Source organism: Microcaecilia unicolor, chromosome 9 (genome assembly GCF_901765095.1).
Source record: "Microcaecilia unicolor chromosome 9, aMicUni1.1, whole genome shotgun sequence".
Classification (NCBI taxonomy): Eukaryota; Metazoa; Chordata; class Amphibia; order Gymnophiona; family Siphonopidae; genus Microcaecilia; species Microcaecilia unicolor.
Genome location: NC_044039.1, coordinates 191,179,327 through 191,196,848, shown reverse-complemented (window position 1 = coordinate 191,196,848; position 17,522 = coordinate 191,179,327). Strand labels below are relative to the sequence as shown.

At 40.8% G+C, this 17,522-nt stretch overlaps 1 protein-coding gene across 2 annotated transcripts in view; it reads left to right on the top strand.

Annotated features, from left to right (window-relative positions):
* The window catches only part of TRAF3 (TNF receptor associated factor 3), a 189,488-nt gene that overhangs the window by 117,492 nt on the left and 54,474 nt on the right, over window positions 1–17,522 (top strand). For both annotated transcript variants that reach the window (XM_030214988.1, XM_030214989.1), the window contains exons 4-6: window positions 4,308–4,412; window positions 10,179–10,346; window positions 11,942–12,022. In XM_030214988.1, the coding sequence (XP_030070848.1) occupies window positions 4,308–4,412; window positions 10,179–10,346; window positions 11,942–12,022 (354 nt within the window). The remainder of the gene's footprint in view (window positions 1–4,307; window positions 4,413–10,178; window positions 10,347–11,941; window positions 12,023–17,522) is intronic.

The following is a 17,522-nucleotide window of genomic DNA, read 5'->3' as shown; positions in this document are numbered from 1 at the left end:
CGTAAGTCCTGTACTATACGGAAGGCGCCAGGTTCCTTTTTTGGAACTGGGAATAATGGAGTATTGTATGGTGAATTACATTTTTCAATAATACCTTGCTGTAATAGGGAATCAATTTGTTCTTGAGCTCCAGCAATGACTTCAGGTTTCAAAGGGTACTGGGCAATTTTAGGACCTTTACAACCAGGTAACAACTGAATACGATGGGGAGGACCGGTAACCTTACCATAGGGTTTCTCAGGTGTGGCCCAAAGAAAACCCGGTAGGTCATTCAATGCTACCTCTATTTGTTTTTCAACCATAGAGGTGACAGCCATCAAAAGTGAAGTGGTTTCACTAGGGGAAGGATCAAAATGAATTTCAAAATGGAACAGTGTCAATAGATCTCTTCCAAGTAAATTAACAGGGCATAATGGAGCATACAAAAAGGGAGCAGATAGTTGTTGATCTGCATATTTAATGGGCAGGGGTTCAAGCAGTGGTGTGTCCGTAGGAACACCATCAAATCCTGTGGTGGTAATATTGTTTGGGGAAATTTTAAGAAGTTTCTGCAGTTTGTGTGGGACGTGGGCTAGCACTTTGTAAATCTAAGTGCTTTGAAAATACGCCTCTAAGTGTCCCAAGAGCTTGCCTACCCCAAACTGCCCATTCCCAGAGCCGCCACCTGCCATATCACATGTTGAAAACGTTCTTAAAAATGCTTCTCAAACTGTGGGTCGGGACCCCAAATGGGGGCCTTCATTTGGGGTCATATGACTTGCGTTGGCTTTCCATAGGAGCATTATTATTCTGCACCTTCAGGGGTTCACGCAGTTTTATTTGGCTGCTGTTATAGGGTCACAGCCACAAAAAGATTGAAAAGCACTGCTTTAGGTGATAACATTAGCTATGATGTTTCTAAATGTATAAAATTTAGTAGATAATTACAAAGTCCAAAACTTTTAATTTTGAATTAACCCTCTTAATATTGAACCACACTGTCCATTGATCATTAGGTACCAAATGATCACCCACTATAACATCAGAAACTCTTTCCTCATTCGTAAGCACAAGGTCCCATGTGGCCCCCATCCCAGGTGGGTCTTATTACCCGTAGAGAATCCTGGATTTCCCTACTTGTAAATGACACAACAGGGATGTTCCACATAACGTGGCATATTGAAATAACCTATTCATAGCTATATTGTGAATGTTTTCAATTAAATCTGTCTACTGCCTGTGAAGAAGGCCTGTATATCATATTGATTTAGGTATTCCGTTCCCCCTTTCCAGATTAACCCACAGTGCTGCTTCCTTACCCTGTAAATCCTGCAGTTCTGCTGCTTTAATATCTTTACCATATAACACCATTCCTACTTCCTTTTTTTCTTACCCTGTCCTCCCTGAATAGATTATAGCCTAGTGTAACTATATCTCAGTCATAGTTCTCTGTGAGCCATGTCTGCTTGACTGCCGCTAAATTCAAGGCAGCATCTACCATCACAGCCTCAAGATCCAAAATCTTATTTCCTGTACTGTTGGCCTTAGTTTATATAGTTTTTCCGATGTTTTTTTTAACCTGTTTCCGTAGAAGCAATTCATTTTTTACTTACTTGGGGGCTTTGTTCATACAATCCTGTTGGTACAACCACTGCTTCTAAATTTGCATAGGTGCTTCATGTCTGGATTCTAATGCATTCCATAATATCGGAAATCCTGGTAAGTCATACAAGAGACACCTAAGATTAAAAGTCAACAAGATATTGAAACCCACGGAAAGTAAAATCAAACATTTACTCAAGGAAGACCAGAAGATATGTAAAGCAATCAGTTGTTTGTCTTTATTCCAAAATCCTATCCAAACAAAATTTGAAGTACAGTAGAGTCTTGATTATCTGACGTAACCAGGACCAGCCCATTGTCAAATACGGAAAACAATGGGAACCCCTCACAGTGCATGGAAAACAAACTTTATGCATGAAGAACAGGCATAGGATGCCTTTAAAAATATTGTTTAGTAACACTAATCAGCAGTGAAAAAAATTGTACAGCTGGCAATTTGAGCACAAATACAAAGCAGTATACACACAGGCAATGTGAATAGAAATACCGTTCAGGTACAGGACCGAGCAAGGGAAACAATTTATCAACTGCATATACAAAACCAAGCAGAGCCCATTTCTCAAGATTACTGTGTTGTCTTCTTCAGTCAAAACCAGTGTGAAGCAGAAATCAAGGCAGCAGAACTAAAATTGGAAACCCTCCGGATCTAAGAATGTGTAAGAATAAAGAAAGTGCTGTAAATATAAACTAACAAACAGGAATACAGTAGGTGTACATAAGGTACTGCATGAAACTCATCGTTCACAAGAATCTTACCATGGTTCTATTTCTGCAAAAGCACGGCCTCAGATCAAAAATGGTTGGTTCCCTGGCTGGAAAGCAACTAAAAACATCATTAATGTTTACTTTCTTTAGTGGTTCGTTTCTGCTCTATAGACAAAACAACTCTCTTCCACTTTCCACTGGCCAAAAGTTGCTGCCATGCAGTAAAAGCAAGGTCTCGGCTAGCAACTTCTTCAACAGTTTCCTCGTTGCAAACACAGGGTCCCCAGGTCCAAATATTACTGTCATGCTGTAATGTTTTAAAAACAAGGTCTTGGCTTAAAACTTCAACGGTTTCCTCAGCGCACAAGCAGGGTCACAGGTCCAAAAATTATGGTTCCCTTGCATAGAACCATGGTCTAAAAAAAAAAAAAACATGCATGAAAGCATGGTCTCAAATCAAAAAAATGTTTCCCTTGCTGCAAAAATGGGGTCCTAGATCCAAGAATTCATGTGTAAAAGCATGGGCTAAGATCACAAAAAGGAAGAAAAGCCACAAGTATTTTAACTTGAGGGGTGCATGAAGGAATATCAGCTGCACCACAAGTTCCCTTGCAGAGAAGCACAAGCTCATATCAAAAACATGGCTTCCTTGTAGTGTCTGAAGCTGGAAAACAGGAGGGAGAAGCTGCACGCTTCTTAATGGCAACGCGATGATGTCACCAGGGGGGAGGGTCTGTCGGATGTGCTGGATGATCAGATTAGCGAAGGTCAGATAATCGAGACTGTACTGTATTGCATTGACATCTCTGAATCCTTTCAAAGGAAGACAGAGAAGAGCTGGGAGGGAACCAACTAGCAAGACATATTTATTGGTATATTGGCATTATGGAAGAAGTCTGGTTTAAGATTATAGAATCTTTATAATCTGAAAATGGATGGTCTTCATCCCAAAGGAAAATGGTAGAACCAAAGGATATTTACTCTAAAAATAGGTATTGTGAAACATGCCTTTACTCGAGATGATAGAAATGTACTTGTGGAAACCAGATTGTGTAAAAAAAACAAAACAAAAAACTCTACTTTTCCTTTTACAAGTGGCAGCAAAGAAGCTAAGCACTATTCTGTAAGGGCATGCATAAAGACATGGGAGGGACATGGACGGTGCTGCCACTTAAATGCGTCATTTCCAGAATACCATAAGTTACACCTGCCCTTTCCGCATTATGCACCTGCAGTCACGTCAAGTCAATGGGTCTTGTAACTGCGGGCACCTAGATTTTAGACAGCCCGATACTGGGTTGTACTAGTAGTCTATAAAGAAATCTGGGTGCCCAGATGCTGTTATAGAATAGGCTTTCACCGTATAAAATCAGGATTCCTAAAAGGAGACAACCAGTTGTAGAATTATCCCCAAAAAGCTTATGAAAACAATTTTGAAAATGAGGCCCATAATAGCATATATTTGTGGGTTTTGCAAGAACATTTCCACAGTATTCACAGCTGCCAAATTACCCAGTTCCAAGAGGTAGATTTTTAGACTAGCTCTGGCTTTCTGATAAGTTTGTTTGTTTGCTCGCTGCTTGCTAGACATTTGGGACATGCATCATGGACTTCAGTGAGTAGAAACGAGGTCTATGAATCCCACACTGCTTTGGGCTATAAGTTTAAATCAAGGATCAGCCAAAACGTCTCCTTCCTGGAACTGGGAAGCTTGGCAGCTCTGAGTATATCTGTGGCTCAGTCTTGTAGGCAGAAATTTGTAGATCATATGGTGGTTGTGTGACGTGAACAAACACCTGATAGAGTACCCTAACGCCACTAAACTTCTTTGTCTTGTGAAACGTAGAAACACAGAAAAATGTATGCAGATAAAGACCATATGGCCTATCCAGTCTGTCCATCCATGCCATCTACTCTCCCTATCACTCCTTAGAGATCCTATGCACCTTTTATTATATCTCTAAATACTTTGCATATTTTAAGCACTTTTTCACTTTCAGGTATTTAAGGATAACTGCTGTAGGAGAGAAGTTCTTGCTCTTCAAATGTTCTGTAGAAATGAAAACCGAGGCTGCAAAGAACAAATAGCATTGGGAAGACTACTAGTAAGTATTTCGAAGTATGATTATTTGTTTGTGTGGGTACATATAGAAAATTAACGTGCTTTAAGAAAGTGCCAGACCTTCCCAAAATAGCATGGAACGTGTTTATAAGACGCCAACAGTCTTAAGTTCAGATAGTTTATGGTGCTCAGTCTCTTTTGACAGACCATTCTTACTGGTCAAAAATTAATATTTTGATGTAAGGAATTCTGTATTCTTTGAATATTCCTTAATTATCAGTGAATGGAAAGAAAAAAGCTACACATTCTTATCTTGCCATTATGAATTTGTTTTTCCCACTGAAGTTCCGTGATATGTCAACAAAAGGTCTAAGACCAGAATCCTGTCACTGATCGCAGCCAATCCTTCTTAACAATACCCAGTAGATCCAGTCAGTGCTGCTCACTTGCATGGAATAGTGGAGTTCCCAGGTCTTTCCTGGCTGCTAATGGTTTCTAGAATTTTCTACTAGGAACTTGACCAGACCCATTTTATACCCAGTTATGCTAGATGTTTTGACCACAACACCTGGTACAGTGCCTTGTAAAAGTCTTCACACCTTTGTACATTTTATCATGTTCAGGCCCTGAAGCAGCAAGCTGCGTTATCCTTTAGTGCAGTGGTTTATTCCCGATTTTCCTGCACAGAAAAATTGGTGGTAAAACTGCTATGTTCAAAGGTAGCACCAAGGGCATGCAAAGTGCAAATAAATCATCGACTAATAAATTTTTACTGAAGTTAAAAACTTCGCTAGATTGTAGATTTTTGTTGTTTTTTTGCTCTTCTAGTGATGAATATTTAAGCTAAATCATGGCTGGAGTAAAGAGGCAGTTCAGGAGCAAAAGGGTGATCTACGGTGAAGTGCTGTACTTCTCCAGACAATCGCCTAGGATCCCTGATGACCCAAGTGAGGCCCCTGGGACCTCTTGTGCCACTCATCTCTAAACGTTGAGAGGCAGGAGTGATGGGCACTTGCACCTGCCTTTGGTGCCGTCATCTTCCATTGATCAATAGCAATCCCCTTTCACATGCTGATAGGAAGAGAGGCATTTACTTGTGATGCAGCAAATGACTGCATATTACCATGGTGGTATGCTCTCATTTCTTTCAAACCATCCACAATAAAAATTATGCAAGGATCAGAAGTTAAACATGGTATTAAATTCAATTGCCAACCACTGTAGAACACAGCATCATACAACCTTGTAAATGTAATTGATCCAATGCAATCTCTAACAACTGTTAAATGTAAGCCACATTGAACCGAAACTCGTTTTTGGGTAATTGTGGGATACACATATGAATAAATAAATAAAAGGGGAAAATCAGCACTAATCCCCAAAATGTACCTTTCACAACACAAAAAATAGAAATTTAAGTTTCAGCAGAGTATATCACTCTCAAAAGGTACTATCACCCATTCAGTTGTCATTGGTCCATAAGTACAGTATCTAGTTGCTGAAACATTTCAGCATCTCTTACAAATCTACAAAAATCTCTATTCTCAAAAACTCAAACACTTATCTGCGTACAAGTACTGCTGATGGCCATTTCAAATCATCAAAACAGGAGAGCTATTGTCCGAAACAACGGTTTGATCATCTGCATCAGGAAGCATGTGGACTCCTGAAATAATGAGACATATGTTTACTAGTTTCCAATGTTCAGTCTAATATTCAAACGACCCTGCTCTACACAGTGAGAGTGCATTGCCATCAAGGAGAACTCAGTTCCCCTCAGCACTGAGCATTAACATAGATCCATTGAAATCAGACATGCCTCTTCAATATTGGTGTCAAAGGGTATCCATATGTGGCATCGAGCAGATGCTAAGAAGCAGCATTTTGGAAGTTCTCAGATTTTGATGCCAAGCACCCCTGAAGAAAAGATTTCTCAACCTCTGATGTCAGATGGTATGTATCTCAAGTGGCCCTTAAAGATGCGGTCTTATTGAGTTCCCTTCTGTTTTGATATCAGCAATGTTCAAAGAAGAGGATTGAAGAGCAGCTTGCTAGACATTTGACTTGACTAAGTGTTCAGCACTCGAGACATCAACATTTGAATCAAATGGAGATCATGCCAGTCCTCGAGACTCGGACATTTCTTGGAGGATTTTCCTAGATACCAACGCATCATATTACATCAGAGCAGGTAGTAACTGACACAAGGTTGATTTTAAGTGCATCAGGAGAGAGTGTTAGTCTGAGATAATTGATCAAATGAGACATAGACCCTAGTAGTCAAACACCCTCTCTGTGGTCTTTATTGTTAGCCAGACTCAAACTCTAGACTTCTGTAACACAGCATTTCTCTGATAGTCTGCTCTGAACAGTGCTTGACTACAAACCAGCAGAGCTCTCTGAAGAGGAGGGCTATATTGGTTTCCCTTCTGACACCTCTTTTCTCTTTATGAATGGAGAAGATCTCCTCTAGGGGATCACTCCTTCAATGATTTATAAAGGAAGTAGTAAATACCATGATATTTCAGTTGGAGGAAGAAGAAGCTAGGTCAGAATTGTGGGACATCCTTCCCCTCCTGTTCCCAAAAACACTCGACAGTGCCTATTCACAAGGTCCTTAGGAATATACAGGTGAGAATGTGGAAGACTCTACACCTCGTCGCTCTGCATCCTGTGAAGAAGGTAGATGCTACTTACACAGAGTCCAGAAGGTTTGCAGGTACCACGCTATTCAGTAGTGAGTGAGTCAACTTTCAAGAAGGCCAAAAATATGAGAACCCACTCTTTGGCACTTCTAGGAGAGATGGTTGTACTTTGAGCTTACTTAGACAAAAGTGTTTCTGAATATTAAGCTTTCTTTCCACATAAATTCTTACCAGCTTTCGTGGGCCAACACAAGCAATAGATTTTGTGTAAGCTAGATTTTTCAGACTTTCTTCCTCAAGAAAGGTCTAAAGAGCTTAAGTCACTGGTGGGCAAAGGGAAGGGGTGTAGAAAGCATATGGTCAGGTTGATGCTTTCTAAATGGTATTGAGAGCTTTTGCCATAAGCATAGCAGCTTCAGAGTCACATGACTGTGGGCTTCTGACTTTAGTTGTGATGTGCAAGACGTAGTATAGATATTCATGTAGAGGAGAGAATCTTTTTGGGGATAAGATAAAGGAGGCATCTTCTCTAATAAAAGAGAACTGTGACATGTTTGGATCCCTCTCCAAAGCAGCCTTCAACCCACCATCATCATCTAGGAGGTATTCAAGTGGGGTGCCAAGAACATATAATCTTTTTAGAAGGAAATATTTCCCACCTACTTTATCCTTCCAAATGCAAGCAGGACCCAGCAGAGGTGCCAGAAGTCCCAGCCAGCACCAATCCAAAACCAGGGATGGGATTTTACTGGTCCTAATGAGCCATAACTAGTATCCTGGTTTCTGTTCCAACCTTCTGGTTGGCGATGGGGAGAGCTAAACTTTTACATAAATTGTTGGCCCAGTGCCCAGAACAGTTAAACTACATCTATTTGAAACACCACTAAATTACCGACTGAGTCATTTTGTCAAACTCTCTCAGCATCAGGAAGTACTTATAAAATAATTTTGCTCCCTTTTAGAGAACAATGTGGTAAACCTGTACTATCAAGGGAAAGTAAACTTGGATTTTATGCCAAGTGTTTTCTTGGTCACAAAGAAAATGAGGGACTTCCATCCTGTCCTAGACTTAAAGACCTTAAATATATAGTTTAAGAAATATTCAAAAAGGGAACTTAAGGAGGCTTGAGAGAGACATCTAGTCACAAGAAATATTGTACTAGGGAAACGTTAACGCATTCTAAGTTCCTTCCCAATGTGGTGTTGGGTTTCCTTCTTAATCAGTCAATCATCCTGCCAACATTTTTTCCCAAACCTCATGCCCATCTTGGTGAAAACACACTGCACACCTTGGACTGTAAGAGAACCTGGAGCGGACTAAAGCCCATAGACAGTCCACCCAGATTTTTGTTTTCTTTTGTTCCCCCCCCTCCCCCAATAGAGTTGGGGGCAGGCATTGGAAAAAACACTTTATCCATTTGGCTGGCAGATTGCATCTCCTTTACTTATGTCCAGGCTGGGCTGACTCTGGAGGGTCATGTCACGGCTTACAGTGTCAGAGCGATGGTTGTGTCGGTAGTCCACATGAGCTCAGTCTCTACTAAGGAGGCAGATTGCATCTCCTTTACTTATGCCCAGGCTGGGCTGACTCTGGAGGGTCATGTCACGGCTCACGGTGTCAGAGCGATGGTTGTGTCGGTAGTCCACATGAGCTCAGTCTCTACTAAGGAGATATGCAAGGCTGTGACATGGTCTCCTGTCCACACATTCACATCTCATTACTGTATTAAACAAAATTCCCAATGTGACAGCCAGTTTGGTCAGTCAGTCCTTCAGAATTTATTTGGAGTCTAGAATCTAACTCCACTCCCTAGCCCGTTTTTTTTTCTGTTCCAGGCTTATTCCCCCCCCCTCCCCCCAGGAAAAAAGGAAAATACATACAAAAAAAAGTTCTAGGCCTTAGCCTATTTCTGGCCTTTTTTGTTCCCTTTTTTGTTTTTGGTCAGCCTGGTAGCTAGGGATTCCCACATGTGAGTGTATGCTATTCTACTTATCCTCGGAGAAAGCACAATTACTGTATTTTTCGGACTATAAGACGCACCGGACCATAAGACGCACCTAGGTTTTAGAGGAGGGAAATAGGAAAAAAAAAATTTGGACTACAAGACGCACTTTTCCCCCCCCCCCCCCCCCCTCTAAAACCTAGGTGCTCTGGTGCATCTTGTCCGAATCCCTCCCTCCAAGTTCGGGATCGCCCTCCCTAGGGTTACCTCCCTTCCCCCCGGCCCTGTCACCACCTCTCCCCTTACTCACGCGATCTTCCCTGGTGGTCTAGTGACATCGGGGCAGGAAAGAGCCCCCTCTTTCCTGCCCAGCGCGCTGCTCTGCATCCTCTGTATGCTGCCTGTGATGACGGTCTCGGCGAGATTCAAAATGGCCGCCGAGAATTGAAGTCTCGGCGGCCATTTTGAATCTCGCCGAGACTGTCATCACAGGCAGCATACAGGAGGATGCAGAGCAGCGCGCTGGGCAGGAAAGAGGGGGCTCTTTCCTGCCCCAACATCACTAGACCACCAGGGAAGATCGCGTGAGTAAGGGGAGAGGTGGTGACAGGGCCGGGGGGAGGGGAGGTAACCCTAGGGAGGGCGATCCCGAACTCGGGTGGGCGGGGCGGCCTGCTAAATCTCTACCTTCGGACTATAAGACGCACCCCCCCATTTTCCTCCCAAATTTTGGGGGAAAAAAGTGCGTCTTATAGTCCGAAAAATACGGTACTCACATGTAGCAGGTGGACAGCAGGACATATTCTTGCTTATTCAACCTCCTCCCCTAGGAGTTGTATTTCTTCAGCTATTGTACTAGACTGCCTTTGCCCCGCACGGCACGTACAGGCAAGAAGGCAAAGGCATGCAGGATCTGACTCTCAAAAGCTTCAAGAAATAGAGCTGGGGAGTGTGTCCACGCTGGGCTCTGTCGGGTGCCATAAACCACATTGAGAATGTGTCATCCTGTTCTCAGAGAACAACTGCTACAGGTGAGTAAATTCACTTTTCTCTGCAATGTGTGTAAGAGTTTTTTGGTAAGTTAAGTATTTTGTGTTTTAAAATAATGACAAAGATGAGCAATGTGAAACATGTAGTGTTTCTGTTGTGTTAAGGTTTTTAAGCAAAATGAAAATGTTGTGATAAAGGAAGATTGAACTCTCTTCACACCGTTTGTTTTAGGTCCATTTAAAAAGTGACTGCCTATTTGAAGAGCTCACCTGTCCTCGTTCAGACTGCAAAGAAAAAGTTTTGAGAAAAGACTTGTCAGATCACATTGAAAAGTCCTGTAAATATAGAGAAACAACGTGTAAATACTGCAAGAACCATGTTCCAATCATTGAACTTCAGGTATGCCATCTTCTCATTTTATTAAAATCAGGCCTAGGCCTTTGGAGAACTCTAAAACACCGTGGCTTCTGGTTTATCTGAATGTCCTACCTAAAGGTGCAAGGGAGCTATGTAATGTGCTGTAGAGAAGCACAACCTCAGATAAGAATGAGGTTAAGTTAAGGGTTACTCAAAATACCAGCCTTTCTTGTTTTAATTGCTTTTTAAGTACTCCTCAGGTATTCCTTTTGTTTCTCAAATAAATTAAGCTTTTTGTGGAATAAATATGCATATTAGATTATTATGGATTCCTGTTGTTCTGGAGGGGAGAGAGAAGGGTTGGAAAACTGCAGAAATTGGAAGGGTCTGAATAGCTACCAGGGGAGGGAAGATGCAATAAAGGAATAGGGGAGAGGGATAAAGGCAGCAGGAATAGGTGAGTGATCAGTAATTCTATTAGATTTTTGTATTAAACTTTCCTAGGTCTTACATGCTTGAACCTAATAACCTTTACTGTTAGCTTCATTCCAGTGCTTCCTGCCACTTGACAATTCTTTCTCCTCAAAAGTTTTGTCTTCTACTCTTTCTTGTTTGCTGATTCCTTCCCTTGTGTGTCTGCTTGCTGTTCACGTTTGGACATTCACTCCAAATGTCTGGTCTCCCATGAAAAGCAAGATTTTAATTTATCTGTTCAGGTTTACCTTTCCTAATATTGAAGCCAAATTGGATTTCCTCTCTCTGAGGGCCCTGTTTACTAAGCCGCGTTATAGGCTCGTTAGCGTTTTTAATGCACGTTAACAGTGTATCCGCCTACAATATCCTTATATGCACCTACACAGCGCGCATGCTAATTGTAGGTGTGTTAAAAATGCTAACACACCTTAGTAAGCAGGGCCCTTAGATATTTCTGCTATTATAGCCAATGTTAAAACAGGTTCTGGTCCTTATTTTACAAGCCCTCTTCATAGTTGACAAGTTCATAAACCGGCACTTAAATGTTTATCTGGCATAAATTTCTAAGTCCCCATTGTACAAAGCTGGGATATGCATTTAACAAACCCAAGTGTGTGCGGTTGGCGAGGGGGCATGGTCTGTCATGTTTTTGGTGGGACAAAGGTGTGGTAAGTTCATAGACATTAATTCCCAATTTCGGAAGGGGACTAAATATCTATGTCCTAAAGGATCAATGTCCGGAATTACACGGCACTCCACTGGATGGTTGGCCCTTTAATCTCCCAGTGGTTTTTCTCCACCCCTCTCAAATGCTAAATTGGCAAGAAATTAGCATCTGGATAATAACTGTTATGTTTCTAAGGTCACAAAGATAGCCAGGTTATGTTGCTATGGCATAACATAGTCGTTTATGTACCAGCTTTGAATTTGCCAATTATTTTACAGGTTTATTTTTATAAAATGGGTGTTTTATGCTGTATGCACCCAGCGCATAAGCATCTGTTGGTGATGTGTACAATGGTTATATCAGATTCATAACAGTTTGGTCAGCCTGAATGAAATATGAGTCTTGAGAGCTCTTATATTTATTTTTCTTAAGGAGGTTATTAAATTAGTAATGTGTACTAAAGATATATATATTTATATTTTTTCTTTCTGTGTAGAAACATGAAGAAATGGAGTGTCCGTCTGTTGTAGTTTCATGCCCTCATAACTGTACAGTTAAAAGCCTTTTGAGAAGTGAGGTAAGAAGTTACGAAGGTGCCACTATCAGGTCAAACAAAACTAACTCTTCTGGTACCTAAACTACTTCATTATGGATGGATGTTTTAAGGTTTTGGCCAGAAGCCTGTGTACTAATTAAAGGAGCATTAACCTTGGCGTACATCTATACACACATGTATAGATGTTAATTGTTTCTGACTTGGTGGGTTTTTGTTGTTGTTTTCTTAAATATTGCATTGAGGCTGATCTTCAAAGGGTACAAGGTCTTAAATTTGCTCTTTTTTTGTAAATTTTGTAGGACTGAGTGCTTAAATTTAGGTTCCTAAAATGTGGATGGCTATGGAGGAGAATTTAGGGCAGGGGAAATGGGTTTCAACACTGGGTACCTAATTTAGGTCCTAAATATATAAGCAATTGAAAAGGCTCCTAAATTTAGGTAAACCTTCAGCAATAAATGGGTCCTTAAATTTTGGAACATGGTGTGTTTTGAATATCAGATTTTTGTTTCTAAGCCTTCTTGTGCTGGTGCTAGGACGTATTCCAAAATGCACATGTCAGAATGCAGATTTCTTTGCACTGTTCATTAGAGTTAGCAATTGTGTCTAGGCTCTTTAGTTTTTAAATTGTTTGTTTTCAATTATTAAATTGTGATACCATCTTTCAAACAAGAATCAAAGCGGTTTACAATTTAAAAAGTATATAAAATCTTGTGAAAAGGAACTACAACTATGGAGAGAAAAGGATTTAAAATATAATGGTAAGATTATACAAATAACACCTGAGGGTGTCTCTTACTAAGGGTTAGCACAAGTTCTGTGCCACAGGACCCATTTTATTCCTATGGGCCCGGCTGCAGATATTTTGCGCCAATCTTTAGTAGAAGAAACCCTGAGTTTGGGGAAAGTGATTATTTTGTTGACAGTTCCTATTCTAACAGTGTAATTAAACTCTGGAATTCATTCATGTGGTAAAGGTGGTTAGCTTAGCAGAGTTTAAAAAAAAGGTTTGGACGGCTTCCTAAAGGAAAAGTCCATAGACCATTATTAAATTGGACTTGGGGAAAATCTACAATTTCTGGGATAAGCAGTATAAAATGTTTTATACTTTTTTGGGATCTTGCCAGGTATTTGTGACCTGGATCGGCCACTGTTGGAAACAGGATGCTGAGCTTGATGGACCTTTGGTCTGTCCCAGTATGGAAATACTTATGTAATTATGAATTCCAGTACAATTTTTCAGAATAACATTTAAAGTATCAGTGTGTGGACCTCTCTGAACACCTAAAAACTTGTTGCAAAAGGAAACACAAAGAAACCAAAATAGTGATTCACAAGAAATCAGGAAGCTACTGTACAAATATTAAATTAGAAATATGATTTAAAAAAAAGTAGATTGCAGATAAGGAAATAACAAGGTGACGATATGTTCAAAGTGTTAAAAATTGACTGTACACTAATTCAAATGCAGCCTTTCCTACCATTGTTTCTTAAAAATAATGGGACGACATTAGAAAGATGGTTGCCACATAAAGATAAGTGGGTAACTTATCCGTTTATTCCTATGCGTAACCTTCAGCGTTCCTGTCTGGTTAGGACAGTTGAATACACAATCCTAATCTTAAGCAGGTAACGTTTAAAGATAGCACTGCTATTTGTGTGGTCCCCCTAAATGAGTAAAACTTTAGCTAGTCAGCAGTGAAATCTTGTTGCTGTCTGGAAAAAGTTTGGCCCTTGCTAAATCCAAATGGATGAATTTTTGACCAGACATTGAGTTTGCTCAGCCAAAATTTCTGTTAGCCAACACTGAATTTAAGAAAAAACAAAAAACCCAAGGGATCCTTTTACAAAGGCACGTTACCCACACGGACCAATTGCGTTTCAGGCATATCAGATTTATATTCGCTACGTCATAGCGACTCCTGATGCAGGCCTGTTGGCCGAAACACAACAGTTGTGTTGAGTCTTTTCACCAATAAAGAAGTTTTTAAGATACTGTCTCCAGGATTGGTCCTTCCGTGGTCAAACATCCCACTTTTTACCCATATCATACGCTAGCATTTTTAGCATTTACCATTCGCCAGGCCCCCTCCCTGCCCATCTTCAAATCCTTGCTCAAAGCCCACCTCTTCAATGTCTCCTTCGGCACCTAACCACTATACCTCTACGCAGGAAATCTAGACTGCCCCAACTTGACATTTCGTCCTTTAGGTTGTAGGCTCCTTTGAGCAGGGACTGTACTTTCTGTTAAACTGTACAGCGCTGCGTAACCCTAGTAGCACTCTAGAAATGTTAAGTAGTAGTAGTAGTATGTGCTAAAAATAAGGATGCTCTAAAAAGCTATAGATGCCTATAGGAATATATAGGTGTGTTTAGTGTTTAGCGAATGCTAAAACTTAGCGCGCACTAAAAACGATAGCGCACCTTTGTAAAAGACCTCCCAAATCACTTAAACAGTTAACATTGTGTGTTTATTGTTCCGGTCAGTCTTCGAAAGCATTTGTGCATTTTTAATAGGCAACACTGCTTGGAAAATGAACAAGCATAAATCCAGTATATGTTTTTGTTAAGAACGTGTTGCCATACTGGGACAGACTGAAAGTCCACCAAGCCCAGTATCCTGTTTCCAACAGTGGGCCAATCCAGGTTCTTAAGTACCTGGCAAGAACCCAAAACAGTAAAATAGATTTTATGCTGTTACCTTAGAAATGAGCAATGGATTTTATCCAAGTCCATCTTAATAATGGCTTGTGGACTTTTAGGAATTTATCCAAACCTTTTTCAAACCCTACTAAGCAATTGCGTACATTTGTTTTTCACAGCTTGTCAGAAAGCATACTACAAACTGTTCTTTCTCCTCTTTTCCTTCCTTTACGTCTTTGAGATCAGTCCAAATTGCGCTTCAAGATAGTATGCCAGAACTGTATCACAGCTTTCTCCATTGTGGTAGTTGGAACTTCAAAAGCATTAAAACAAATTCAGTACATTTATCCAGTAGTTTGAATAGGGAGATTTAATTTCATTATACTTTATTAAACATCTCAATTTAAAACTGGAGTGAGCCTGAGCTGTAAGCACTCCACAGAGAGCATTTAAATGTATTTATTGAAGAGCTATTTCATTATAAATGTTCTGGGACTAGTGGAAATTCATAGTGTTAAAAACTGCTGTATTTTTTTTTTTTTTCAATCTTCAAATTTTATACAAACAAACTTCTTTGCGCAAGGAGAGTTTCTCAGAGAAGCAAAGGAAAATTGTTGATGCCTCCAATCTACCTTAGAAAATGCACCATTCAGAATGCATTAAATAGTGGAGGAGTGGCCTAGTGGTTAGGGTGGTGGACTTTGGTCCTGGGGAACTGAGGAACTGAGTTTGATTCCCACTTCAGGCACAGGCAGCTCCTTGTGACTCTGGGCAAGTCACTTAACCCTCCATTGCCCCATGTAAGCCGCATTGAGCCTGCCATGAGTGGGAAAGCGCGGGGGTACAAATGTAACAAAAATAAAATAGATACTATTGGAGATTCTACATGGAATGTTGCTACTTTTGGAGATTCTACATGGAATGTTGCTACTGTTGGAGATTCTACATGGAATGTTGCTACTATTTGAGATTCTACATGGAACGTTAATGTTGCTATTCCACTAGCGGCAACATTCCATGTAGAAGCCTGCCCTTGCAGCCGCGCAGGCTTCTGTTTCTGTGAGTCTGACGTCCTGCACGTATGTGCAGGACGTCAGACTCACAGAAACAAAAGCCTGCGTGGCTGCAAGGGCAGGCTTCTACATGGAATGTTGCTAGTGGAGGAGTGGCCTAGTGGTTAGAGTGGTGGACTTTGGTCCTGAGGAACTGAGTTCAATTCTCACTTCAGGGACAGGCAGCTCCTTGTCACTCTGGGCAAGTCACTTAACCCTCCATTGCCTGCCGCATTGAGCCTGCCATGAGTGGGAAAAAGTGCGGGGTACAAATGTAACATAAATAAATAAATAAATGAAAGTTTGAAACCTATGGAATCTGTCTCCTTATTCACACTGTTTGTTTATGTTGGAACTTGAAAAAAAAATAATTTAACCCCCCCCCCCCCCCCCCCCAGTTTTCTAATAGTGATCCTGCCTCTCATAGCAAGTGTTCTGTTGGTTTGTTGTTTGATGTCAGGTACGTACTTAGATTATAAGCCCTCCAGGGGCAGGGAAATACTTAACTATACCCGAGTGTGACTCACCTTGATCTATTATTGAAAAAGCATGAGATAAATCCAAGAAAATAAAAAGCCTTGCCTTTGGCTCAGGGCATCTGACTAGTAACACACAGTTTTCTCATAATTTCATTGGCACGGGCATCCTTGTGGAAATAAGGCATTTTTTTTAGTAAATAGAAATGCTAATTTCAAATATTTCAATTGACGAATATCTTGAAGTGTTCTAGCAGTATAGTAGAATTTTTTTTAAAAAAAAGACAAAAACCCTGAAGCAATGTAGTGCAGTTCTATGTGTGTCCTCCCAGCCATTGCTGCAGAGATTATGATCTGTACACTCCTAAGAACCTTAGGACTGGCTTTAATTTAAAGTGCTAGTGTGACAACTGATTTGAAAAATAAGATAGCGGCCACACAGCTGATGATCTAAAAATCCCTGCCAACATTAGTGCTTTACTGATATTTGCATAATGCAACATAACATATTTATGTGTGAAGAACAGCACAGCTCAGTTTTATAAACAATGTAACAGTAACGTAGTAAATGACAACAGATAAATCTTAATATCATTTAAGCTTGCAGACTAAGCAAAGTGTAAGTTCAGTTTATTTTGAGATTCCACCTCTATATATTGGAAAATCTAAGCTGTTTACAAACTCACTTAAATAATAAATATGTACAGACAATGACTTTTGGCACATCAGTGGACACATACAAAAGTAAAAGGGGGAGAAGAGAACCTTACAGTATAATCTCTTTCATGGGTATCTGAAGAGGGACAGTTTAATGCTTTTCATTAATTGATCATCTGTTATCCTTCAGAGCAGCTATGACCCTTTTGGCACCAATGCTTACAGAATATAATTGAGACTAGGCAGCATCAGACTGGAAGTTGCATAGTAACATAGTAGATGACGGCAAAAAAGACCTGCACGGTCCATCCAGTCTGCCCAACAAGACAACTCATATGTGCTACTTTTTGTGTATACCCTACTTTGATTTGTACCTGTGCTCTTCAGGGCACAGACCGTATAAGTCTGCCCAGCACTATCCCTGCCTCCCAACCTCCAGTCCCGCCTCCCACCACCGGCTCTAGCACAGACCGTATAAGTCTGCCCAGCACTATCCCCGCCTCCCACCACCGGCTCTGGCACAGACCATATAAGTCTGCCCAGCACTATCCCCGCCTCCCACCACCGGCTCTGGCACAGACCGTATAAGTCTGCCCAGCACTATCCCTGCCTCCAACCACCAGCTCTGGCACAGACCATATAAGTCTGCCCAGCACTATCCCCGCCTCCCACCACCGGCTCTGGCACAGACCATAT